The sequence below is a fragment of the Lepidothrix coronata genome, unplaced genomic scaffold (assembly GCF_001604755.1).
Source record: "Lepidothrix coronata isolate B3197 unplaced genomic scaffold, Lepidothrix_coronata-1.0 Scaffold99, whole genome shotgun sequence".
Lineage (NCBI taxonomy): Eukaryota > Metazoa > Chordata > Aves > Passeriformes > Pipridae > Lepidothrix > Lepidothrix coronata.
In genome coordinates, this window is record NW_016690279.1 from 223,373 (window position 1) to 250,034 (window position 26,662).

The 26,662-nt window shown below is 54.4% G+C and overlaps 1 protein-coding gene across 3 annotated transcripts in view; it reads right to left on the minus strand.

Moving 5' to 3' along the window:
- Window positions 1-24,394, minus strand: part of CLUH (clustered mitochondria homolog) — a 34,517-nt gene extending 10,123 nt beyond the window's left edge. Inside the window, exons 1-15 of one of the 3 annotated variants that reach the window (XM_017822692.1) lie at window positions 17,519-18,618; window positions 12,479-12,675; window positions 10,815-10,986; window positions 10,510-10,653; window positions 10,169-10,296; window positions 9,394-9,548; window positions 8,458-8,583; window positions 6,927-7,074; window positions 6,154-6,246; window positions 5,223-5,917; window positions 3,871-4,088; window positions 3,165-3,269; window positions 2,260-2,360; window positions 736-888; window positions 64-126 (exon numbers count right to left, since the gene is read on the minus strand). In XM_017822692.1, the coding sequence (XP_017678181.1) occupies window positions 64-126; window positions 736-888; window positions 2,260-2,360; window positions 3,165-3,269; window positions 3,871-4,088; window positions 5,223-5,917; window positions 6,154-6,246; window positions 6,927-7,074; window positions 8,458-8,583; window positions 9,394-9,548; window positions 10,169-10,296; window positions 10,510-10,653; window positions 10,815-10,986; window positions 12,479-12,675; window positions 17,519-18,404 (3,384 nt within the window). In that variant the 5' untranslated portion in view covers window positions 18,405-18,618. Of the gene's footprint in view, window positions 1-63; window positions 127-735; window positions 889-2,259; window positions 2,361-3,164; window positions 3,270-3,870; window positions 4,089-5,222; window positions 5,918-6,153; window positions 6,247-6,926; window positions 7,075-8,457; window positions 8,584-9,393; window positions 9,549-10,168; window positions 10,297-10,509; window positions 10,654-10,814; window positions 10,987-12,478; window positions 12,676-15,801; window positions 15,879-17,518; window positions 18,619-24,279 lie in introns of those variants that run through there. The other 2 variants (XM_017822693.1, XM_017822694.1) reach the window with 2 other exon arrangements.
- Window positions 24,395-26,662: the final 2,268 nt, after the last annotated feature.

Here is a 26,662-nt window from a genome sequence, read left to right on the forward strand (position 1 = left end):
TGTTTGTGGAAAAAAGTAATTAGAGAGGACACAGGAGGCAAGAGGTCAGACTGCAGGTCATACCTGGAGGTACGTCTTGAAGATGTGTTTGGCTGATCGAGTGATCAATTCACTGATTCCAATTTTCTACCCAAAGGAATAAAGAACAGACCAAGTCAGTTGGCAAGAACATGAAAAAACACACTGGGCTTTTGAAATGGCCTTTTATCAAGATCTGCAGGAGACACACTGCTCTCCCTGCAGCACAGAAGTGTTTGGCATTTGACAGCCCTCCTGGAGCCAGCGAGGAGCCCCTGGCACCTCTGCGCCCACAAGCCACCAGTGCAGCACAGCACAGCTCCAGCAGTGCTTCCAGGGGCTGCACTGGCCCAGCCCTCACCTGTTCCCAGGCAGCCATGCTCACACTTCACAGTTTGATCCAAAGCCCGGATGGATCTTAGAGGCTTGAAAAAATGCATGGCTTAAAATCCAGCTGTTACCCACTATTACTCTTGGGAATCCCTGAAGCACTTCTCTACCCCAAAGGAGCCTTATACTCCCTAACATTATGAAAGCCATTAAGGATTTGGAAACAAAACTCCCCATCCACCACTTACAGGTTCTTCTCCCTCCTCCCCTGTTTTTGAAGCTGTTTATTTTTACACAGCGAAAACAACTGGCCAAGTGGGAATCTCCTCAGGGCAAACGCCACCAGAGGTGGTTTGAGCCAAGCCCGATGTTAAGCCTGATGCTTACAAAGATGTGATCCAGCTGTGCACGGCCGGGGGTCTTGGTGATGAAGTTGATCACCTTGCCCAGGTAACGCATGTTGATGCCCCTCTGGTGCATGGCCTCAGCCAAGGTCGCCCCATCCATCGGGAGCACCGTGTGATCCAGGCAGTCCTTGACCTGCAGGGTAAGTACAGACTTTGGTTGCTGAGGGCAAACGTGAAGGAAAGAATTTCAATTTAAAAAGAATTTAGAAAGCAAACCAGGGAGCGGGACTGGGGTTCCACAGTGTCACTGCACACACCTCGTTACCTGGGTCGCCCCAAAGGCTGACACTGATCCCAAGCAAGGCTCTTTGGGTGGGTAGAGTGCTGTAACACCAGAGACCACCATGGAGTGTGGGCAGTGGACACTCACAGCAGCCAGCCCAGTCTGGGCAAGCTCCTTGCCACTGGGGCCAGTTTTACTCTTCTGTCTTGGTGGGGAAGGAGCAGCACTATGCACTCACAACAGGCAGAGGCAAAACAACTCCTACTTGTGGAACTAGCAGGCTGACCCTTTTTTAGGGCCTCACAGTCACCAAGTAAAAACTTTTCCAATTAAATGAGTACGTGGAGCTGTGCACACACAGCTGATAAGGCACTTACATTTTCAGCTGTGTTGCAGTGCTGATAAACAGTCGTTTAATTCACATCATGGAGTAACACCAGTTCCTCTCTGATACGCAGAGGACTACCTGCTACAACAGCTGGTCTGCAACCTCCCCTCACACAGGCCTGTGCAGTGTTTTGAGTTTATATACTGGAATATCAACTACCTTATAATCAACAATCACCAAGCCTTTTTCTAATTCTCTCACCCTCTTTTTTATTTAAAGTTTGAATAGGCAATTCTAAAGGTTATGCTGTCTACAAAACTAGTGAATTTAGAGTTCAGAAGAAACATTCCAACAAGGAAAACCCTCTCCTACACAAGACCAGTAACTCCTGGACCTCTTAGACTGGAGCTCATGAGCTCTCCCCTCCCAGTTCCAGTGCCTGCTCCAACAGGCACGTTAGCTGTCAATTTGGTGGGTGAGTGTCTGCAGAAGGGAGAAACTGGGATTTCTTATCTGGCCAGGTTCACAGGTGATATCCAAAATGCTTAAGACTTACAGAGGGAGTTTTTATGACAGCTATTAGTAAGAACAATTTCCCAGTTCACTTCAAATTATTAGTCACCAATTGAGTCACAACCAGGGTCAGTAAAACAATAAGTTGTGCAGGATGCCCAGGGCTAGGGAGGATGGCTTACATGGTCTCTATTGTCCCAAACTCTTAGCAATAGCTGTTAAATACTGGTGCCAAAAATTATTTGTTTAATTGAGGTGGGAAAATTGTGCCATGATGTAAGATGAGAAACAGAAACTCCTCATGCCTTGCACGAGACGCTTGCACTGCTCTCTGTGCTCCCCCACTGCTGTCCCAGAGGTCACCAGTGTCACTGCTCAGAGCAGTCAGGCTCAGGCTGAGCTTTCAGAGGGCACATCACTGCTGGCCCTCAGTTCCTTACCAAGCCTGGGATCTGGCATGACAGCAGGAATGCAGCAGCATCCTTCAGCAGCTGCTTCTGATCCTGCACCTCCTCTTTGCTTGACTCAGGGAAACGAACACCTGGGGGAGGAAAAGAGAAAAAACATCAACCACAGCAACTCACAGAAACAAATCCTCTACATAAAGTGTATAGGAAGAGCAGGTAGAAAGTTAAAGTAATTCTGTCTCCCTGGAATTAAAGATGCTTCAAAAACTCATCTCAAACTCTACAACATGTTCTGATGGGAAGAGCAGTGGCTGCTGTGCTGTGGTAGCAGCTGGGCTGTCTGAGCTCAGCAGTATGACCATTCCCCTGCAGTGTGCCTGCCCACCGCCCTGATATTCACCCCCAGAAACACTCTGGAATCTTTATTTCCAAATAAAAAATATGCTCCTAGCCGTGGAAAGCCACTTTGCCCAATTGTGCATGTGAAAGGGCACAATTTTGCCTGCTTACCAAAATGTTACTAAAACAAACCCTGCCCTTCACTGAGGGCCCAACATCAGTTGTTCAACTGCAACTGTTTTTTGTGTAAACTACTACATTGGGATCAAATTTTATTTTTTTCCCTGCCTCTGCTTCTCTTCAAGTGGTCTAGCAGCTGGGATGCTGGAGAATCACAGGAAGATTCTTGGCAACAAGCTGCAGCCCTCCCCCGAGTGCAGTGGTGGGAGACACTCACTGCCTGCACTTGGCAGCTCCAGCACTGCAATCCATTACACTGCTCTCTCTCTTCTCTTTGTGCTTCACAGAGAGCCCTGCACCGTGCCCAGCGAGCCAAAAGCCAGCAATATTCTTGGCTACAGAACACAATTTTTGTCTGCAGCTGGCGGGACACAGTGTCCCTCTGAAGGAGGACTGAACCCAGCTCCGGGTACACATACCTGGTGAGAAAATATCTGGGTTAAACCGGATGTCAAACGACGTGTCACTAATGGAGCCCACAGCCTTGCAAGCATTCCGAATCACTTCTCTGCTTTTGGGATCCACTGGAGCAGGGAGAAAAACAGACTACAAATGAGTGTGGAGTTCAGAAATTACAAACCTAGCTATAAAGATAAGATTAAAAGTTTTGCTACTAGAAACACCAATGATGGTCCATTCTGCAGAAATCCATTATAAAAACAATCAATTGTAAGGTATTTGGAAAGGAGAATGGCTGCAAAGTCTGAACAAGAGCATGTAAAATAACCCAAAAAAACCCCATGGACCTCTCCACCTCCAAGCACAGACACTCAGAACTCCAAGCTCGGGTTCCCAAAGGTGCCCATCTGCTGCTTGCCTCCTGCCTGGCCCAGCACTCTCCTGCAGCCCCACAGGCCAGCCTGGCCAGGCTTTTTCTCTGGGGCAGAGCTGAGGGGCTGATGGGCTTGCTGGGTTCACTCACCCAGCCCCCTGGGGCCAGTCATCCATCAGGGTGCGAGCAGATCTAACAAAGAGTTCAGGCACTACTGACAGGCAGCCAGTGCTTGTCCTGTTTAACAATCATCAATCACCCCAACCACCCCCCGCCTGGCGCTGCTCCCACCAGTGACAGCCCACCAGCCAGGGCAGGAGGCCTGGGCTGAGCTGGTGCTGAGGATGAAATACCTGTTCCATCGTCAGACGCGATGGTCTCAGCGAGCTCCTTCACCTGATCGAGTCCCGTCACGTTATCGTCTATTTTGCCGTCCTCTGACTCAGACCTCTCGCTGTTTGCGGCACCGTTCTCTGGAGAGGCACCATTTTCCAGTGCACCTGAGCTCTCCTGCTTGTTGGCTTTCTGCTGCATCAGCTGCAGTGCAGCCAGCTTCATAAATAAGAGATACCTGCAGCAAAGGGAAAGAGAAATTCAGCTCAGCAGAAGAATCCCCGAGGATCACCACTGCTCTGCAGGGAAAAACCTCACCAAGTTAGCATTACAGACCACACAGTTTCCCTGTGGAAAGGCAGGGTATACACCCTCTTCCCATCAGCTTTCCAAAAATCTAAGGAATGCACATTATCAGAAGAAGCGCAAAACTGGCTTTTCGTTCCCCACCCGAATGGGAAGTGATCTCCTTGCTGTGTCCATAGGCAGCACTCGCAGCCAGCTCAGGAAGACTCACTGCCAGATGCACGGGACCAGTCACACACAAACCAGCAGCAGTTTGGCCAGGAGAGCTCAGCAGAGAGAGGTCCAGGCTCTGCCAGCCACAGAGCAGCAACAGTGCCCTACAGCCACAGTCCTGCAGGCTGCTGGTCTGGAGGCTGTCCTGGGACCAGCAGAGCTGGCCTGCGGGCACAGGGCAGAGCTGGGGCAGGCACTGGATGCGGAACCAGCCGCTCAGTGGACACGGCTCCTCTGCCAGCAGTGGGAGGGCTCATCTTCCCGGCAGGCAGAGCACAGGCTCTGGTCACCTGTGACAGCAGAGCACCCACAGCCCTTCCCATCAGGAGCAGGAGCGTCGACATCGCAGCAGCCCAGGGCTGCACCACGTGACTGCAACGTGTCCCACTCCCCAGGCTCCCACTGCCTCGCCAGCACGGAGCAACCCACACATCCCACCACAAACGTGCCTACAGCACTTCCCACGGGATTTTTTTCAGCCTCTAGGAGACAAAGGTAACATTCAGGACATCTGGAGAGCCTTACAAAAAGTATAAATCCTTCCCATTCCCTAGCAGTCAGGTGCACAGGATACCTGCAGGGAAAGCAGAACTACTGAATGTTTGGAGAGAGACCAAAAAAATAGATCTGGAGACTAAAACACAAACCCTGGTTCCCTGGACCCCTGTCCAAATCCCTACTGTTCTCACCTCTCGTTAATTAAGTTTCTAGAATTGCACTTGCACGGCCAAGCAATGGGGCAATTAGCTGCCCACTTCTGGGAGCTCTGCTGGGATGTTCCCGGGACAGTGCAGCATGGTCCTGACTTGGACCGTGACCAGTGGCAGGTGGAGGAAGGGGGAGCTCTGCTCACCTGTGTTCTACAAAGGCATCAACAAGCTCTTGCCGGAGACAGCAAAGCTTGTGTCTGTGCTGCTTGGGGAACCCCATTTTCTTACATTCCTCTGGCATCTCCTCCCCTTCAACAGGCAAGAAGTTTAGATCTGGAGGGAAAGTGCGGAGCAGGTCCAGGATGTAGTGACGCCCGTCGTTGCCAATAATGCCTTTGCACTCCACCGAGGAGCACAGCTCCACCTCCTCGTTCTTGTCGTTGAGAACTTTGTGCTTCTGGATCTTCAGCGGCCTGCTGGTCTTCTCCAGCAGCTCCAGGTACTTGGGGTGTGAGACAACTGTCTTGCCAAAGTCTATTGACCCATAGATGACACTCTGTTCCTGCTCCCGCTCCAAGATGCCCGGAATAATTGACTGAGCTGTCACCCTGTACCCTCTGTAATCCACCACGACAGTCCCCAGCGTGTACAGCCCTTCCACATCCACAGCATTGTAGGTCCGCACACCATTGAGGTCATTGGTAGGAGCCACGTAAGCAGCCACATCTCCTCCGAAGTCCTTGTAGTGGTCACGGACGTCAAAGCCCAGGCTGAAGAAAATGTTGTTCCAGATGAACATCTGCATCTTGGTCTCCTCGCTAGGGTTGATGGCCATGACATTGCCATCGATGACGGCCATAGCACCTCGTGTTGCTGCTGCAGTGAAGTCACTGTGAACCTGGAGGCAGGTAGAGAGAAAGATGGATCAGGATGGGCTCCCACCACCCTGCTCTCAAAGATCCTTGCAAATTTTTCCTTTGCTCCTCTGCTCCTGATAGCCTTCCAGCAGGCAGGCAGGTCCACTGGCTTTTACTTCTGAGCCTTGTTAGTGGCTTGGATACAAGCCCCAGGAGCCAGCACACAGGCAGGAGAGATGGGGATGTGTGAGGAGCTGTCTGCACATCTCAAAGTTACCTTGAAAATAGCTCGTTCTCTCAGCAGCCTCTCAGGCAGGTTCTTGCGTGGCAGCTCCCGTGTGGTCTGCAGCTCCTCGTTCCAGTCTCTGGTCTGAAAAAGGGAAGAAAAGCCTTTGGGGAAGCAATGCATTGTGTGGGAAGGGGCTGGCAAGGCAGCATTCTCGCTTCACGAGGCATTTTGGGAGAGAAAGGGGCAAGAATTCAGGCTGCAGTGGAGCTCAGAGGAAGTGAATTAGCAGCAGGAACGAACACACCTCCACAGTGCACTTTATTCAACAGCAGTCTAGGACAGACCTTTCATCGGCCCAGCTAATGCAGGGCAGTACCACTGAAGGAGCAGCACGTGCCACTGTCACCAGCACTGCGCTCACGCTGCAGGCACACACCTGCCACAGGCAGCCCTGCACCATTTTGTGATACAAAGCTGCAACTGGAGCATTTGGAATGGTCTCTCAGAGACACAAGAGCCGTTCCACGCCTGGCTGGCACGGAGGAGTGCTCTGCCTCTTGTGCAGTGACCCCCATCGGAGCAGGGACGGGCAATTTATAAACACCCAAGACGAAGCTGCTCCTCTCAGACCCTTCCATGCTCAAGGAGCTGCAGCCCGAGCAGCACAGCCCCTATAGTCAAGGGCCCTGTGAATAAGTTTCCCCTTGATGAGCAAGACCATTCCACAAATACCAGAGGTTACTTGTTGAAAGTTAACTGGTTCCCAGCACAGCTGGCAGCAAAACTCTTGCCAGCATTGTCAGGTAAAGCAAGACCAATACCTGCCCAGGTATGTGCTCCTCATAGCCCAGTCTAGAAGTGTAAGCGTCCTCGGCCCGGACACAGTCCATGGCGTGCTCTGCTTGTGGAGCCGTCCAGCTGTACACTTGGAAAGGAGTGGCTATCCTCTCAAAAGGGTGTCTCTGAACCCTAGTTTGGGAGGGAAAACAATTAGACATTTTTCAAAGAAAGATTTCTTTCTATTCTAAGAGAATTTTCCCTGTGCTTTCACACTAGTCCAAACGGGTCACGGTGTAACAGCAGCCCACAGTGGAAACTCAAGCGTTGCCGAAAGGCCTCTTGTGTAATCTGCCTGCTCTCAGCAGGGGCTGGGGGCTCATCTGTAGTTACTTCTGGCCCAAGAAGCAATACAGTATAATCATTTTTAAATGGCCAGATAGTGGCAGTGGTGGCTGGAGGCCACTGCTAATTTCAGCCCTCGTCTGGTGTCACTTTCATCTCCTTAATGAAGCAGGAGCAGAGCTCCCAGAGCCACACAATGTGCCTGTCAATCCACACCCTGCTGAGCTGAGGCAGTTCATTAAGTGACTCTGAAGAATGACAGGCTTTTGCACAGGACCCACTGTCCTGGAGCAGAACAAATGGTCCCCGCAGCAAGGACGGGAGAATCAAACAATGCCTTATTGTTGGTTTATTATTATAGGAGCTAGAGGAAATTAAGAGAAAATTAACATGCACAGGCATGTTTAAAATAACCATTCTCTTTCTACCATAAGCCTACACAAAGCCCTCGTGTGTTACTTTCACTGATATTTATGCTTCAGTCTCTTTTTTGGACCAGAGAAGAAGTACCTACTGATCAGGTTACCAGTGCTGCTGCAGCCCATGGCCATGCTCCACACTAACACTCTGCTGCCTGGGTAACTGGGCAGCCACCAAGCCTCCCACCTCCCACAGGGCACGTGGCCAACAGAGCCTTGGGGAGGAGACCCACACCTCAGGAGCTGGTCAACGCACCCCTGTGTCCATTGTATGAACACTGCAGTCACTCCAGGCTCGTTCTCCCACTGTGCAAATTGTCCTGTGTGTTCAGTTTCCCAGCAGGGACAGAGCACCTGAATTCCAGATAAGCCCCACAAGTGATATTCCCATGGCAACAGAATGCTGTCATACCCCCACCCTTTGCTTCAGGCAGAACTGAAATAGTAAATCAACATGCTGGAAGCAAGAGTCACTGGAGAGCTACAGCAGAGAGGAACATCCAGTGCACAGGGATGGGGACTCTGGGCTGAACACCACAGACAGGCCCATCAGCTCTGACAGCTCGTGTTTCAAGTGAGGGAAAGCAGCTACCTCAGGGTGCTGCCATGACATTCGGTCAGGTGCTCTGTGGTCCTTGCAGCTTACAGTCATGTGTCCCAACCACCCACCACTCCGTGAGCTCAGAGCAGCAGGCACTGCAAATCCTGCTGCACCAGTGGCATCCAGCTCCCCAGGACCAGCCACACAGCTGAGCCTCCCCAACTTCACACCAGACTGCTCAAGGAACTAGAGAGGAAAAAGCACTGCTACCGTTTCTTCTGCAGGGCAGAGAAGTTTTTTTTGAAGGTAGGGCTGATCTGGTTAAGTAGTTCCACCAAGGAATGACTGAGAAAGCTGGGGTTTGCAGGTTTGGGATTGAAGCTGTATGCAGTAGACCTGCAAGAAAAAAAAGAAACAGTCACAAGCCACTGTCATACCTGATAGTTCCCATACCCTGGAATGTGGAACATGACCAAGAGCTCTCCATACATGCACAGTATCAAAGGCTGCCCCATGTGCCCTTGCCTGCAAGAAGGAGACCACGGGGCACACACGGGTAGGTGGGCTGCAAGGGCCCTCTCCAGTCTCCCCAGATGAGACACAGCCAGTAACCCTGTACCTGGCCCTGATGGGTTATTTAATTTAGACTGTCTTCAGCCACCCTCAGGCTCAAGAGAGGCTTCTATTTTTATAGCTGGGAAGGACTGATTCCATAGAGCTTCTCAAACACACCAAAAGAGCCTTTGCTTAAGCAAGAACCCCCTCAGCACAGCCACTCCAACAGGCACAGCCACAACAGTCTCTCACAGTCATCATTAAAAAAATAATAATTTCTAGTCAAATTTGTGCCCAGCTCAGGGAGTTTTGACAGCCTGTGCTTTTGCTTTAGGGCAAAATGAGATAGTTGCAATGGTCGGGAAGGAATTTCCTCCCGACTCAAAATGCTCTAATTAGTTGATGACATTATGGGATGTTTAAACTTTCCCTAAAGCACCAGGCACTTAGCCACTGTGGAGAAGTGGTACCAGGCATAACTGAACAGCCCAATCCAGTACAGCAACTCCCACAAACCCATGTGAGCAGCAAATTAAAATAGGCTGCTTCCCGCCAAAGAAAAAAAAAAAAAAGAAGCAGCAACTGTTTGTTTGTGGGTTCTTTTCCAGCTGGCTGCTGCAGGGCAGGACAGGAAGAATCTCAGTTACTCACTGATTCAAGTAAAACCCCCGGGTGGACGCAGTGATGCTGACGTGCCGATCCTCCACCGTGATGACGTACAAATACATGAGGTCCCCGTGCATCTTGCGGTTACCGGGCGGAGGGTTCCAGCCACTCATTGTCAATACCTTTAGGCACTGCAAAGGCTACAGAAGAACACAACAGAAGCGACTCCTGTCAGCGGGAATTAATGTCTTTGAGTTCGAGTCATTCAATGTACAAGACAGATCCCTTTTACCTGCTTGATTCCAGAAGCGGAGCTTACAAACCCACCTGGGCTCCAGAGCACAGCCTTCCTGAGCCCTCTGCAGTCCACCAGTTTGCCTTTCACACCGCAAGACACGGGTGAAAACAGACACCCTGGGCCTCTGGGCTGCACAGGGCATGGATTTCTTGCTGTACTGGTTTTCAAATGGCAGCTTCTAAACTGGAATCCAAGTGGGAGGGGATGGGAAAGCTAAGGGCAATCTGTGGTGATCTGCAGATCCTGTCTCCAGGACTTTGCAGAGAATTCTACCTTCCCTGCCACCCCTCCCAGCAAGCCTGGCCCTTCCACACTGCACATTTGTCCAGACTCCATGTCCAAGGTGTCGCACACCAGCTCGTGGACTTTATTCTTTTAGCTAAGCAGTGCTATCCCAGCATTTGTTAAGCACGAAGCAGAGCAAATCCCAAAGTCCACTTCAGCTCAGCTTTCAATCCCTAACCACCAGTTTGCTGCGAGGAACGTGCCAACAGCTGTTTCAATGACACAGGAGAACTCTACCTTCCAGTCTCTGTTCTGGGGCTGAAGGGCACACAGGGGCCTCTCTTTGCTACCTGGCAGGATATGTTCAGGAGGGGTGCAGTCAATTTGTTCCATTTCAGTACCTTTCTTCTTCCGTTTTCCACTGTCTGGAATGGACAGAGACAGAAAGTCAGTTCTGGAAAGTGCAGCATTCCCTCCTCCAGTCATCATTCAAGGAGGGATGCAGAAGTGCTCCGAGTGTTCCTCTGCATCCCCAAATGACACGGGACAGGTGACTGTCACTCACTGTGTGTTTAACTAAGCAAGGAGTCAGGGAATGAAAGCCCAGACCACACCAGAGAAGCCTTTTTGCCCCATACCTCCCAGGTCTCCTTCAGTGAAGACACTCAGGAAGGACAGTGAGTTACAGTCCACACCATTGAAAGCATCTGATGGGTCAAGACTCTTCAGAAGGTCCCGAATGTGACGCACGTGTATCCTGGCTTCTCGCACTGTGTATGGCTCTGACGAGCAAAAAGTGAGGAAAAAAACTGGAATTACACATTTGCTTAATCCTTCGGCACACAGGTCTCAAAACGCAACCACGGGAAAGGGCTGCTGGGTGGCCAAAACCACTCCCTATAAAACCCCTCATTCATTCCCTCACAAGTCTGAAGGAACTTGCCTTCCACCACTTTCAGCAGCGAGCCCTCCTGCAGTCCTTCAATAGTTTTCAGCTCAGCAAAGTTATCGAGGACATTGCCGTCCAGCTGCAGGGAGAAGCAAGTCCGATGGCAAGTATCCTCCCGGTCCATCAAAACTTGGTGGATCTCTTGCACCATCTCTTGAGGAGAAACCTTAAGAAGGGAAGAACCCTGTTATTTTTTAACCTCACACATGCTCTTGCCAAACTTTGTCCCTCTACTGCAGAATCAAACAACTCTTGACCTGTCCAAGCTCAGAAAAGCAGACTCTACCTCCCTTCCAGAAGATCACTTCTGCCCCTGCTGGGAGGGCCCTGCCACCTCTGGCAGGGTCAGCCACCCCAGCTCCATCCCACAAGCACTAGACATGGGACAGAGGTGACAGAGGGCAGTGCAAAAATAGAAGGTGGTGTGGGAAACTGGGGGTTCTTCCCTTATCCCTTCACACTGTACATTTGTGGTGAGGTCTCGTATGATGCACGTGGCAAACATGCCCTTTCCTCCTCTCCATCGGCTGCGGTGCCCACGGGAGGTGTGGTGTGTCTGTGCCAGTGCCACACCTCCACACGGCTCTGGGATGCCACACACTGCTCAGGCTGGTGCACCGGGGCTGCTCTCCCACCTCCTTGCTTTGTTCCAGCACCCTAACACTGCTCACAAGCTCAGAAGACTCAGGGTAGTTTACATAAGTTGCTGTAAAAAAGGCAGCCTGCTATTATTAGCCTATTAAAACTAATAGCCAAGGGGATTTAAAGGAGAAAAAAAGCCAGGCTGAGACACAGCTACTTCCACAGGGGATGGGATTTCACTGCAACCTCTGCAGGTCTTGGGGAGATAAGACTTCCCACTTGGTTTAGATTCCAGATGCCTCTTCCCAAGAGATATTTCACTCAAATAGTTTTTGGTGAGGTATCAAGCTAAATGGGACTATCAGCCAGGCATGTCAGAGACCATCCTGATCTGGCAGCACGTGCCACTGTCCACATGACACAGGCAGAGCTCTCTGTGCAGAACAAAGGGGAGATTGCATTGTTCCCTTGGTCTTCAGGCCGGTGCTTGAGCTCCCTGAGCTGTGCTACCACCTGCCACTGCACCAAACCCAGGCTGGCCCAAAGCAGCATCATGCCAAAACTGCTGAGCAAGAAAGGGATTTTCCCTTCCTGAGAGCCAGGCCCAGAAATCATGTTTTCACAACCCTTCTTTAGAAAAGCCCAGAAGTAGGAAGGTCATTTTCCCTGTGCTCAGCTCCACATCCAAGCCCCTCTGCAATGGACAAGGAGCTCCACCTCAGCGACTTCTCCTCCCCTTGCTCCACACCTGGGATCCAGAACAAAACACCTCCCTGTCCTTGCAATGTCCAGGCAGGCCTGGGCCAGACAGCCTCTTGCTCACATCATCTCTTCCTTCCTTTTTCTCTCAAAGGCACTGGCCAGGCAGCCTCTCTCCTGCACCTTCCATTCTTTGCTGCCTTCTTTCCCACTTAGTCCCATCAGGTCAGGGAGCTGTGAGCAGACTGAAGGTACTGCCAGACTGTGGGGGCTACCAGGGGCCTTCCTGGGCACACTCCTCCGCCCCCTTCCCTGCCTGCCTGGCTGAAATGCTTCCCACTGCCTCATTCCCCTTCCCAGCTAGCAAGGGCAGGTACCTGCAGGGAAAAGGGCTCTATCCCTGGTGCACAGATCTTGACAGTAAATCCCGTGTCCTGGATGACGATGACCTCCTGGTCATTCCCATCTTCTCCCGGGTCAGCCTCCTCGTGGCCATTCTGCCTGGCATCCTTCTCGCCCTTGAGGCTGTCGTGCAGGCCGCTGCCATTCATCAGTGCCACACCAGATGGGTGCTCTGGATGAGAAGAGAGGGATTTAGACAAGGTCTGAGCTAAGGGACAGTCCTCTCTGAGTGGCTGCAGAGACTGGCTTGGACACCACCACTGTCCTCTGTCCAGCCTGAGCAAACCAGGGGTTAAAAGGCAGGAAGGGTTTTATTCTGCACTTGCTGTTTACTAGACATAGGTGTGCCAGGCCCTTCCCTCCCTTCCCCTCACAGCATAATTAACGTGCTGTCACTTGCCTGTGGGGTTTGCATCTTCCACAAACTGTGTGAAGAGAGGAGGGAAGGAGGGCAGGAAGGATGGGTCAGTGTACACCACACTGAGCTGTCTTAAGAAGCCTCTTAATTAAAAGAAATGGGTGTGTGGTGCTTTGCGGCCCGGAGGCAGCTGTAACCTGTGCACCAACATGTTAAACAGCTCCCCACAGCCCTGCTGGGACTCGGCAGGGAGAGGGAGGCAGGAGCTGCAGTGGCACCACTCCGCTGCACCTCACGTGGGAGCCTGGTTACTCCACCACCACACAAACAGCTCCCACACCCCTGCCCGCATCTGGCCACTCTCTGCATTGCCAGAATACTTCACAGAGATCCCATGGTGCCAGGGTGAGGCTTTGTCTAAGCAATTTTATTCAAGAAAAAGGTGACGACATTTAAAGTGCCCGCTTAGGTGGATGCATCACAGGGCTGGGGAGCTCTCTGCACCTACCTCACCGCTCTGCAATGGTTTGTTTTCCTTTCCAATAAGGTGGAGAGTGTCATAGAGCTGATAAGATCTAGGAGGCTGCCAGTCTCCTAGAGCTGCCTACACCCTGTGAACCAGGCTGGGGACCACACTGAAGAGGACCTAGGTGCTGCCAGGAGAAGCTGAAAGAGTGGAAAGAGCCACTGACAGCAACTTTGGGATAGGGCAGAGTGCCCCTGGTGCTCCAGAGCACCACACCTGCCCTCAGTGGAGGGGAGCAGGCATTGTGCCCTTCATGGTGTGTTCCCAGCAGGGCTGTCCTGGCACACTCAGCTGGACCCCCAAGGTCACACATGGCCGTTCCAGCTTGGTGCTCCCAGACACCCACTTGCAGGCAGCACAGATGGAGCAGGGGGAGGTCTTTTCCAGGCAGCAGAAACAGCCTTTCTGAAAGGCTGCACAGGGTCAGGGCAGCTCCAAGCCAGGCTAACGCCCCGAGGCTGCAGCCCCCCAGCCAGCTCCATCTGGCAGATCTCTCCTCCTCCTCCTCCTCACCTCCCAGCAAGGCACCCATCTCCAGGGGAGATGGCAGCTCAGCCTCCCTCACCTCAGACTGGCACTGTGGCTTGACACCCACAGGTGTCACAGACAGTTCTTCCCCATCAGCCCTAAGTGCTCCTGCAGCCCAGAGAAGTCATCCAGCCTTCACCATGACCCAGAACAGGAATGGAAATGCCACAGCTCCCTGTGCACCCCTGGAGCACAACACGAGGCTGCAGCAACAGGCCCTGCTGAAGTGTCCCCAGAGGGTCACACCCCCACTTCACACTGCAGAAAACCCTCAGAGACAACTGTCAGGGCTGAATAAGGACATGGTGAAAGGGCAAGAAATGCAACGAGAGCATATCCTTTCCAAAAGGCAGCAGGTAGCAGAGCTACCTCAGGCAGCCTCTGCTGCCTTCAGCAGCTTGGCAGCTGCTGCTCATGTTCCCTGTCACCATGCGTATGTCCCCAGCACAAGCTGCTCATTTCTTTGACAGATGAAGCCAAGGGGGAGCCAAACAAGAGGCCTGGCTCTGGCTCCAGCAAGCTGCAGTCATGCTAGAAAGGAGGAAGAAAAGCTCCACACACGAGTGCCTCAAGAGATGTGGTTTCAGAAAAACCACACTATGCCCAGAGGGCTGGGGAGAGCCCCTTGTCACACCCTACAGCCAGCACAGCCATGCTCCTGGACTGCCTCAACACGTGGGGACCTGGAGAGAGCACAGAAAAGCCATCACAGAAATGCTGCACCTGGGGCTACCAGTACTGCAGGGAGGGTGACCCGCCAGGCACCCGAGCCAGACTGGCCCAGCCCCTGCCCACCCAAGCAGGGCAGGACCACTGAACTTCTGCTCCTGCTGTGGCAGCCAGGAAGGGGAGGCAGAATGTGGCTAAGAGGAAGGCTGGCATTACAACCATGCATATGCTGGTGTGGAGCACAACAAATACCTTCAGTGGCAAAGCAAAGTGAGACAGAGAATTCTGCATGCAGCAAGAGAAGGTCACCAGCCAGGACCATGCTTGTGCTTTTCACTGTTCAGTGGTGTCAGATCCCCAAACTACCGAGTGTTTCAGAAATCAGAAGATTGTTTATTGACTACAGAAATACAAGATATTTGGCCTTTCCATCCCTATTTCCCTACTCAAGTGAAGACAGGGCCAGCACAGCTCTGCACTTTGTGACAAGAAACATGTATAGGCAACACCTTCACGTCTCCTTACGCCAGAGGATCCAGCTCCAGCCAGTACTGTCTTAAGTTTAGAAACAAAAGTTAAGCCTGGACTGAGAAAGACCTGCTGTGCAGCAGGTTAACCCTTGGATGTGAGCCAGCCAGGGCTTTCCAGTGGGGTCTGTTCACAGTGGGTATGTTTAAACAAAGCACAAGCTGGCCTGGAGGCCGTGCTGTCTCCTGGGTGCTGACTCACCACATGTGCTCCCCAAGGGAAGCAGAGCTGCACCCACCTGCCTTAAAGTGGGTCACTGCTTCCTCCCACCCGCTGCAGCACTGCCGTGGCACAGCCTCCGCAGCACCAGCGCCGAGAGGGAGGCAGATCTCGGGGCACTGGATTTCAGCCTACGTGAGATAGCAGGAGGAGCAACAGGGACACCTGAAAGACACCTGCAGAGACCTCTCTCCTGTTCCTCACTCACTTCGAGCCCCAAACTGGCCAGCAGCTGTTTGGCTGGAAGCGGAACCACCCGCTCCAGGGGCAAACCCAGCCGCTCCTCCCGCTCACCGCCCTGCTCGCTGCTGGAGACAGAGCAAGGAGACCCCCTCTCCAGATCACACTGGCCTCAAGACACAGGTCTGTGGTCTTGACTGTGACCTCTGATATCCTCTGTCATTCCAAGGGATGTGCCAGTGTCCCAGCAAGGACCCCCCTCCTCCTCTCGGCCCACAGTTTGTACCCACGGGCGCGGTGGAGGCTGCTGAGCTGTGGCTGGCGCTGGCTGGTGGCCAAGCCGTGACAGGATGTTCTCATTGCTGCGAGCACGAATGAGCCTCGCACACGGAGCGCCAGGACAGCAGCAGGAGGCAGGACAGCGGGCAGGAGGCACCGGGCACCACCTCACGGGGAATCGACCCGCGCTCGCCCGTCTGCGGTCACGCCTGGCAGACAGGATCAGACTGAGGATTAGGTTTCATCTCTGCACCTGGACAAGGAGTTCACACGCCAAGGTGACAGGCCCTGCTGTAATCCCGCCTCCTGTTTACAGCCAGGCTGCAGCTGTGGCGGGCACCTGGCAAACCCAAGCAGACAGGATCCTGGCCTGATGGAAGGTGCACACCTGAGCCTGAATATTGCTGGCTGCACACAGCCATTGACAGCACAGATCCTGGGAAGTGTTAGTTAATAACTAATTATTGTTCAAGCAAATCTTCTAAACCAAAGGTAGTCACTAATCCTTTTCTAAGATTATCAGATCAAAAAGTCAGTGACACTACACTTCTGTGAGCTAGCCTGGTCTGCACAGACTGCTCTGTTGGTGAGGAGTTTCCTTCCCTACATTTAGTAACCACAGAGATTGTCAGAGGCACAAACCCATAAATTAAACCCCTACCTTTTCCAGCACTGAGTTTTGGAATGCATTCCTTACCAGCTCCAGTGCCATTCTGAGGGGCCAAATTCTGCCTTCCCCTCCTCAAAGGTATTTCAAATTCCAAGCAACGTAACACAGTTTCTGCAGTTTCCCAAGAAGCTGCAGCCTCAACACCTGCCACCGGCATGCCAGTGGGCACAGGGAAACCCAAACCACAGACTAAGCTACCAGCTCAGGTCAATCACACTACACATCCCCTCATGCCAGTGGGTGCACCACAAGACAGCACTTGAGACCAAAATTCAGTCACTGCACAGGGCCCGAACAAAAAATAAAATGATAGGCAAAATTTGACCTTGAGACTTAAAAATCTGTTTCTCATATCCTAGAAGTCCTGGCAAGGACAAAAGCCTGAGTTACCACTTGGTGCCACACTGGACTCCAACTGTGCTGTGCCAGTTTGTGGAAAAGTGGGAAAGGAGGAGAGCCAGATGTGGCCAAGTGGGTGGCTGCTCCCCTCCCATGCTGCAACAACTGGTTGGAGCCTGCTGTCCCCACAGCACTGGAATGATGCACCAGGTGAAGGAGGAGAAGGAACATCCCCTCCTCAGCACAGCTGCAGAGCTGCTCCATCCCTGCAGGTCAGGCCACTCCTCTACCCACATGCACCTCAGGGGAGCCAAAGTCCCCTAGTGCTGGTCCCTTGTGGTCCCGCACTCCCATCTGTGCTGCTGCAGGCTGGGCCAGAGAGATCCACTCCCATCCTTCACAAGGACCATGTTTGCAGGCACAAACAAAAGAGGGATTTGCCTTATGAATTAAAAAGATAAGCAAAATGCTTTTATGTTTGCTTTGCTCACACGGACAAGGCACAGACAGGTCCCTCCATGGTACACACCCAGGTGGGATATCTCGCCACCTTCCTCCTCCACCTTCTGCTGTGAAGTTAAAATGTCACCTCTGCTTCCCTCCCCTCTTCTTTGTGCTACCCCATCTCAAAGGCACAGGCAGCCACCCACCCCCATTAGGGGCATATAGTGTTTTGGCTCCACACAGCATGACAGAGCCCCTGGGACAGAGCTGAGCACCTGGGAGAGGGAGCTTCTTTTTCTTCCTCTTCTTCTTCTGCTGGTTTGAGGGCAGAACCTGTCCCTGCGAGTCAGGATCACAGCTTGACCTGCCACCAGGGTAGGCAGTGAGCTCTGTCACTACAAAACCAGCACTTGTGTCCCAAGCCTCAGGTGACACCTTGCCAGGGGGTACAGGCAGCACAACTGTGCTTTGGGCCCGTGGAGTTTTCCCCACACTTGCTGGCAGAGCAGAGGACGCTGTCCCAGGGCTCCCCCGGGAGGGAGCAGGACCTCTGTGCTTCAGCCTGGAGTCCAGACCCGCCACGGCTGTGTCCGAACGCACGGCTGCTTGTCCCTCACTGTGGCTCTGGCCGGCGGGATGTGCTCCAGGGCCTGCATCCCCCCCCTCAGCTGCTGCCACGTGCTCCTCCCGGCGGCAGGATCTGTGGGCTAAGCCGCTGTCCTCAAGTTTCACAGAGCTCTGGCAGGCCCCGAGCGACTGAGCATGATCAACCAGCCCTGCCGGCCCGGCCCCAAGGTCGGCTGGAAGGACAGTCACCTCGGGGGATGCCTCTGCCCACTGGAGCAGGCCGGCAGTGCCAACACCGGGTCTCAAACCCCTCCTATCACAAACTGTCACCGTTCCTTCTTCGTCCTCGGTCTCGGATGGGTCTTGGATGTATTCAGTGCCCTTCTGCAGGTCTCCAGTCACTGCTTCACTGGGGATGATGTCTGGATATAGCCCAGCACACTGGGCAGCTTCTGGCATCTCTGGGCAGACAGCACAGCTTGTGGGAGACTTTGGCAAGAGAGGAGACCTCTCATCCGGCGAGTCAGAGCCCCGTGGCTGGAAGAGGAGATCGGTGACTTGCCTGCAGCAGTTTGCAAAAAGGCCGTTCCCCATGATCAGTGGCAGTGTGGCTCATGCAGCACCAGATCACAGCAGTCAGCTGTGTTTCACACGTACACTGAAGTCAAGTCCCCACAAGGCACACGTCCAGGTGCAGCCCGTGCCCTCTGCTGCCTTCTCACACAGTCAGCCGCTTCTCCAAAGAGGATTCCTACTTGGCCCCCGGGTAGCAGGATGCAGAGGACCAGCAGCCAACCCCGCACAGGATCCCACGTGCTTGTGGAATTGGATGTTGGACTCGCAGCGGTTCTCCCGAAGCGCTGCCCAGCGACCTTCATCCACGGGCACCGGCACGCCCTCGCCCCTCTCCCCGCCTGCCGCGCTCACACCACGATACCAGCAGGCCCGGAGCAGCTCCCGCGGCGGCGGCTCCCCTTTCCTTTCCTCTCCTTTCCGTTCCTCTCCTCTCCCCGCCGAGCTGCAGCACAGCTGGGCTCTGACAGGTTCTCCAGGCACTCCCAGGGGGATGCCGGCCCGATCAGCCTGGCCCGGAGAGGTTATAAATAGCCCGATCGAGTGCACACCAGTGCAGCATGGGATGAGTGCTTGTGCCCCGGCGCTGCCAAACCTGAGCGAGTGAGATGCATTGAATTACAAGGCGAGGGCAGTTACTATGGCACACCCGGGCCCAGCACAGCCATCCATACTAAGCAGGCGAGCACAAAGCAGCCAGGCAGTGAACCAGTAAGTAGTTTCCAGACAAGTTTTCTCTCCTCTCACCCTGCTCTGCCATATCAAACACAAACAAACCACAAAACCACACACACAACCCCCTAACACCTCTCCTCTCTCCATGGTACGTTAAGAAAATCACAGGAACTGAAGCAGGGATTATGGAGCTGGAGACTTCTCCAAGCACCAGGTGCCCTGGGGAGGCTGTGGCCAAGCAGGCCACCACACACTGCCAGTGAGGCCACGCTGCAAACGCCTGCTCCTCACCCTCCCTCCACAGCATCTGCCGGGCATCACAGCCCCTCTGCACACATCCTGTGCTGGCAGGCACGCTGCCCCACGCTCAGCTACGTGGCTCCCTTCAGTGGTCCAGGTTTCCTGCGACGTGCAAGAGCTGCAGCCTAAACCTTGGAGCTGCCTGGGAAAGCTTTCACAAGCACTGGACATGGCTACACGGACAGGAAGGGACACAACTCTGCACCAAGCAGAAGAAAAATACATGCCACACCTCTAGCACAAAAACATCAGAACTAGAACAAAGCCAGGAGCACAGGTCACGTGGTCCCTGCTCAAGGCCAACACAACACACACAGAGGCAGGGCAATCCCCTCTGCAACAGCGGCCCTGGGAAGGGCAGGAGCAGCCCCTCTGTGCCAGCCAGCCAGCTGCCAGGAGAAAGGGGCTGAAAAACACACCAGCAGCTCTCCACAAAAGACCCAGCCAGTTTCTGTTGTCCCTTTAAAAGGAAGAGGAATCAGAAGAGAAGTCTCTCCAATCCAACTTGTTTCAGCTCCTGTAAGCAGTAAGCAAGGAGCCCTCAGGACCTCCACAGCTGCTCCTTCAGTGCAGGAGCTGATGGGCCTTGGAGCCCCAGGACTGGGTACCCCTCATCCTCGTGAGCCAGCACCAACTTTCAGATCCCATCAGTATTGCTAACTCATGTTTTTCTGATAATTTTTGAAGGAGTTAAGATGTACTGACAGCTTCAACTCTTCTTCCTTACCGAGAGACCTTTGGGAAGAAAAATCTCCCCCCTGGAGAAGTACCTGGTCAGGTCCCACAAAGCTGGAGCCACATTTCTTTGACTCCAGCCAAAGCAAGCTCAAGAGCAGCATGATGTGTCAGCTTTAACATACGAAGGCTGGTGTCAGTACAGCAAATGCAAATTAAATTTTAGCTGAATAAGTAATTAAACTAAATAAATAGTTTAATGAATCCAAATAAATTGACTAAATGAACAGGCATTAGCTCCAGAGATGGCCCTAATGGAAATGTGACTGCAGGACATCCCATCAGGGGAGGTAGGAGACATGCAGAGGTGCCTCCATCTGCCTCCCCTGCGGAAACCACAGCTTCCCAGGAACTTCCAGCACTTTAGGTGCAACAAGGACTTCTTTTAATAAGAGCCCACAGTAAAACATTAGAGCTGCTCTGTTGCCATCATTAAACTCAAATTGGCTCTCCACATCTGGGAACTACATTTAAACCCATTTGTAAACTTTCCATCTGGCCAAAACTTTGGAAACTTAGCCCTGAAACTGGCTCTTTGGGTGACCCTGCAACAACAATGTGCAATTCAAACATCACAGAAATCAGGAGCAAAGACTAAGGCAAAGTGCAAAGATCAGCACCAACAAAAACATCAACTGTGTCAGGGAGAGCATGTTTCTCAAATTTCAAGAGAGCTGAAGGAAGGAATCGCACTTCAGACAGATACTGAGAAACAGCCGATAATTCTTCAAGTCTCTGTGCTTAACTCTGGCACATGCCTTAGTTTCAGAAAGCTACTGGGACAACAAGAGCCCAAGGCATGGAATGAACCTGCTGGTCTCTGTGTGCAGCGGGACCAGCAGAGCATCAGGCCTGCAGACAAAAGCAGCAGTGCTGGGAGGCAACAGCTACAGCTCCACAGTGTTGCAGGGAGGACTCCAGCTTCAGCCCATGCCACCACCAACAGCTATCACCACAGCCACAGCAGCTCTGGGTAAAACTACATGCAGCACGAGCCTGGAGGGGTCAACTCTGCCAGTCCTGAGAGTCCCACATAAACCTCAATATGGCCAAGAGCCCCCAGGACCCACAGAGGGGATGGCAGGGAGCTCTGGGTAGGGATTGCAGGGGAGATCTGACAGCTGTGCTGTTGTCCTCAGCAGCTCCCACTGCCCTCCTGTGCCCTGTGGCACAGCTGTGCCATGAGCCTGAAGCCTCCCACTCGGCCACCCTGTGCCGGCCACCCGTGGCTGCCCCGGGCCTGCCTGGGCCACACACGGCCCTGGGGACCAGCCAGCAGTGATCTCTTCAGCTGGAGAAAAGAGCCTGCACTTCTGTGAGCACACATCTACTTTCCCACCCAAAGAGGGAAGGTTTGTCCCCTGTGTAAGTGCCTCTATGCCAAACTGTCAGGAAAATGTCCTGGACTCAATAATCTTAGAGAGGCAGAATGCAACAGAAGGCTCCACAAGCAAAGGGGGATGTGTGAGCTCTGCTGCATCAACCAGGTGCTTGCAGGAGGTGAGAACCAGAGGCTAACCCTGGGACAGCCTTGCTACTACGGCAAAAATCTGACCTGCTGCCAAAAGTGACAGCCACTGCCACCACGGCAGGAGCCACATGTTGGTTTTCATCTCTGGCATGCTATCCCAGCACTGCCCCATGGACTGGCTTTGCTTCTCAAACGCAAATAAAAAAATGCATGAACTTGAGACCTGTAAAGCTTCGAGAAATAACAACTTTCCAGCACAACCAACGGAGCACGACGCAGGAAAGCAAAGCGGGTGCTGGGAAGCTGTGCCAGGAGAGGGTTGTGCTGCCAAGTTTAGTCATGTACAGACGACGAAGGCAAACACAGGACTCTGCAACACAGCGCTAGTTTTACTGTGCACGAGGCAGTTCCGTGTCTGCAGGTGGATTTATCTCAGTGCATGCTCCTGACCTACTTATTTCCACTTTTCAGCTGGGAAACCCAGAAGCAAGGCTGCTCAAGCAGTGTAGCAACCTTCTAGTAGGAACTCAGCTCTTATCCCACCGGCAGAACTGCCCTGAACATGATCCCCTCAGGTTCCCATCCCTCACCTCGCCGCACAGATGCTGTGTTACTGTGCTCCTTTCCTCTTCTTATCCTTGTAGTGGTGATCAGATTTCTCTTGCACAACTTTTCTCTGACTCTCCCCCCGAAGTCTGTTAGAGCTGCATATTAAAAAAACCCCGAGTGCCAGCAATTCAGCCCTTTCTGAAACACCAGTGAACCTCCAAGGTCGGGTGACAGACAGCGATAGCAGATCCCAAGATTAAGAATCAGCCTTCTGACCTTGTTGCTAATGCACAGCAACACTTGCTTCCACAGCAGTTTTCGATTAACACCTGCATTCTCTGCTGCTCTAACAGAAGAGGTGGGTGAAGGCATGGGTGGCTGGGACACTGAGAGATGGAGGGACTGAGCTAGAAAAAAACACATCTGGGCAAGGCAAGGTTGAAAGGCATTTTATGGTAGCACTGACAAACTTGCACATGCGAGACTTATTCTAAGGACAGTGAAAACCATAGGCACAAAAATAATCCAAGAAACACTGCAAACAGCAACTGTCTATGACCTCACACTAGCTTATAAGAAAGGTAATTTCACCCAAAACAGGCCCCAACTCCCTGACAAGACCTTCCCCTACTCCTCCCCAGATCCAAGAGGCACCTGAGCAATTGTGCAGTGCTGAAACACGTGGAAGATTTTTCCACCTTCCGTCCTCCCTCAGCAATCGATTGCACCCGAAGAGGCAGGGATTACACCACGTAACTTTTTAACCCAGTTGCTGGCACTGCAGGCGTGATGCCTGCTTCAAAATCTGGCACGTGGGGGAGAGGGGGAGGCTCTCAGCACTGAGCTCCCCACTCTTGAACTGCATCCAACTTGCTCCACCACCAAATGCCAGTGAACTTTGCTTTAGGTGACAAACTTCAAAAATCCACCTCCACACCATAAAATTGGGGGGGGGGGGGGGGCAGGGGAGGGGGGGGGGGGGGGGGGAGAGGGGAAGGGGGGGGGCAAAAGGGGGGGGACGGGGGGGGGGGGGGGGGGGGGGGGGGCAGGGGAAGGAAGTGGCAGGGAGGTCACTCAGGGGATTCATGTGCCTCAGGACGAAGGCCAGCCACAAGCCATGCTTGTATGCCATCTGCTTGTACTTTAGAGATCAGAGAAAAAAGCCAAGCCTGAGATCAGTGCTTAGGGTTGTAAGTTCTTGAAAATATAACACACCAAACCGAGCAAACCCAGGGCAGGGGGAAGCAGGGGCTGTGCCAGCCCTGCAGCTGGCACTGAGGACAGTCAGGACATGGGGCTGCACCTCGTCCCCAGCCTGAGCCACTCAGGCTCCGACACAAATCAAGAACAACCAGCAAATATCTAGTTAAAATCCGCAATTTCCAACTGTCGTCTTGAACAAGCCTCCTCCCAGAAAAATTCTTGCTTCTGAGTGCTTCTGAGCATTTCCTAACGTGTCAGTGGCTCCCGCATCCCGAATTTCCAGGAGGACCCAGCTCTCTCCTGCCCACCACCTCCGGGACACCCATGTCGGTGCGCGGGCAGCCCCACGCGGTCCCGGAGCAAACTCCGCGCCCGCAGCGCCCGGCGGTGCCCCCGGCCCGGGGGAACGGGGCCGCTCCCGGCCGGGCCCCCCCGCGGCCGCGCGGTGGAGCGGCCCCTTGAAGGTGACCTTCACCGGGCCCGGGGCTCCCGCTCCGCCGGGACGGGCCCGTCCGGGCCGGGGGCACCGCCCGCCCCCGGGGCTGCCCCGGGCCCCGGCCCGGCCCCGCCGCGCCACGGGCCGGCTCCGCGAACCGTGCGGCCCGGCCCCGCTGCGGCCTCGGGCCCCGGCAGCCAGCGCGGCCCCGGGGCTGCGCGGAGCCTCCCGAGACACGGCGGGGCCGCCGGGCCCGGCACGGCTTCCCCGCTAAACGGAGCCCCCCGGGCCGGGGGCTGGGGGCGCCCGGGCCGCTCCGCCGGGGTGTCCCCGGGCGGGACGAGCCGCCCGGGTCCGCAGAACCGCCCCGGGTCCCCAGCGCGATCCCGGCCCCCCGCGACCTCCCGGCGGGCCCCGGGAGCCCCGGCGCCGGAGAGGAGATAGTGGGTTCGCACCGCCGGCACGGCACCGCCGGCCCCGCGGGGCCGGCCCGCGCTCCCGCCGCGGGCCCCGGCCCGGGCCCTTACCGGGGCGCTGCTGCGTGTCCGCGGGCCGGCTGGCGCAGGGTGCCGCGTGCTGCTGGTCGGCGCCCTGCGCGGCCGGCACGGCGGCCGGCGGCATCTCGCCCGCTCGGATGACCATGGGCCCGCGAAGGACAGCGCCGTCCGCCCGCCCCACGTGGTGCGGCCCCGCCGCCGCTACGGCGCCCGCCACGGCCCAACCCCCGCGCCCGCAGCGCCTTAAAGGGGCCGCGCGCCCCGCGCCGGGACCGGCCCCGCACGGCTTCGGACAGACCCGCACGGGCCCCGCACAGACCCGCACAGCCCGCGCACGGCCCCGCCTCCTGGCTCCCGGCCAGGGAGGCCCCGCAGGCCTCCCCCAGTGAAGGTCACCGGCTGCCTGCGACCTTCCCGGAGGCCGCAAGGGCGCCGGGGGTCACGGGGGTGACACCGCGCCCGGCCGGGCCCGGGGAGCCGCGGGTGTCCCGGCCTCGTGTGCCCGCAGCTCGGGGCCGGCCCTGTCACTCCAGGCCCTGATAATGATCCCCCCCACTGACTTGCAGGCCCCCTGTAAGGACTGGGGGGCCACTCTAAGTTCTCCCCAGAGCTCTGAAGGGGCTCTAGGTGGTGAGGTAGGAGCCAGGCCTGGGACGGAGGCAGAGATGCTCATGGGTTGTGGCTGGAGGTCCTGGGTGCTGGGGCAGGACAGTACAAACCTCTGCAGATTTCAATCTCTTTATTAAGAAAAAGGCATATTACAACAATTCCTAAAGTACAGCTCCATACTCTAGTTTCTGATGTTAACACATTTTGAAAAGCACTTGGTTAAAAAGCAAAGTCAACATGAACATCATCCTGGCAAATAATGGTGACATGTAGCAAAATGAACATTCAAATAAAGCAGAGCAGTGTCAAACCTTTGGCATCTGTCCCTCCACGGCGCTCCCCAGCATGAGGCACAGGCGTTTATTGTTCTCACTGAGCTTTGCAAACTCAGCCAAGGACAATATTTTTGCTCCAACAAAACTGCAGCTGCTCTGGGACCAGGGGAGCAGGTACCATGGGTGCTGCCCTCCTCCTTCCTCTGCCAGAGCCCTCCCCATGGTCCCAGCACAGCTCTGGCCAGGAAGGGGTGATGTCCCCACACTGTGAGCGTTAGACCCTCTGCACAGACTGGGGTGACAGTGACTCTGAAACATACAGATAGTGCTCGTCCCCACAGGGCTGCAGAAGGAGTCTGCCGCTTCAGACATGCAAAGATTTTGGGTATTTCCATGGCCCAATGGTCTAAGTCCTGCAATAATTGTAATGACGGGAAAGGGGAGCTTTTTTTGGAAGTCACAAAATCAGGGAAATCTATCAGGAAGAGCCAGGAGGCATCATCACACCCTGTCCAGGGAGGACCAGGCACCACTTGGGTGTGGGTTGGGTGCACCTCTCACACACTGGCAGCTTCGTGCTCCTGTTCCTGCCCAAAGGGGCAAGGGGAGGGAGGGTGAGAGGAAGGGATTGGACGTGGTGGCAGTACCGAGTGTGCCCCTCCAGGTGCTTCTGTCCAGTGGCACCGTCCCTTCATGTGGCTGGGACAGCAGCATCCCTGCAGGGCAGGAGGAGAGGAGACAGAGGCAGAAACAGGGCCCTGGGGAGCAAAGGGCACCTCTGACAGCAAGGGGACACGGCGCTTTGATCTTTGTGCTTTTACAGGCCGCAGTGTCTGGCAGCTCCTCCGCGGCCGCTGTGCTCATCGATCCCAGGCTCCTCCTGCTCACCCAGCCTGGCACACTAGCACTCCTGATCTTATCCACAGCATGAGGCAATCCGTGGGCATAAGGGAGTTCTCTCTCCTCCTGTTGCATTCCCTGTAGGACTTGGCAGCCAGGCACTGACAGTGCAGGAGAGTGACAAGAACAGGCGTGCACTGAGGCAGCTGCGGCATCAGTACAGTGAGACTGGCTCGTCACGGCTGCTGGGACATGAGGGCTGCTGTTCTAGGAAAAAGGCAGGTCATGGGGCTTCACTGAGGCAGCAGGAGCCAGTTCACAAGGCTGCACACAAGGACTCAGAAAGGTTCACCTAAGCCCTGTAAATGGAAGTCCCTTGTCATGCTGCTGATTTACCTTCCCAGTGGGGAGAGCTTGAGGAGAACTTGGGAAGTGCTGGCCAGAGCTGCAGTGCTGCTGCTCCTCTGCCTTCTGGGAGCTCGTTTTAGGGAACTTGTGCATGGAGATGCACTGTGCAGAGCAGAGCACTCCCTGCACACCACCAGCTCCAGCCAGTTCATGCTGTGTCACTACCAGCTTTCCTGGGCACCCGGAGAGACCACCCCTCAGCCCCTCCAGAGCACCCATCAGCTGGGCCCTGAACCCAGCTTCACTTGCCATAAGGCGGTTCACAGAAAGCCTTGGGCTCT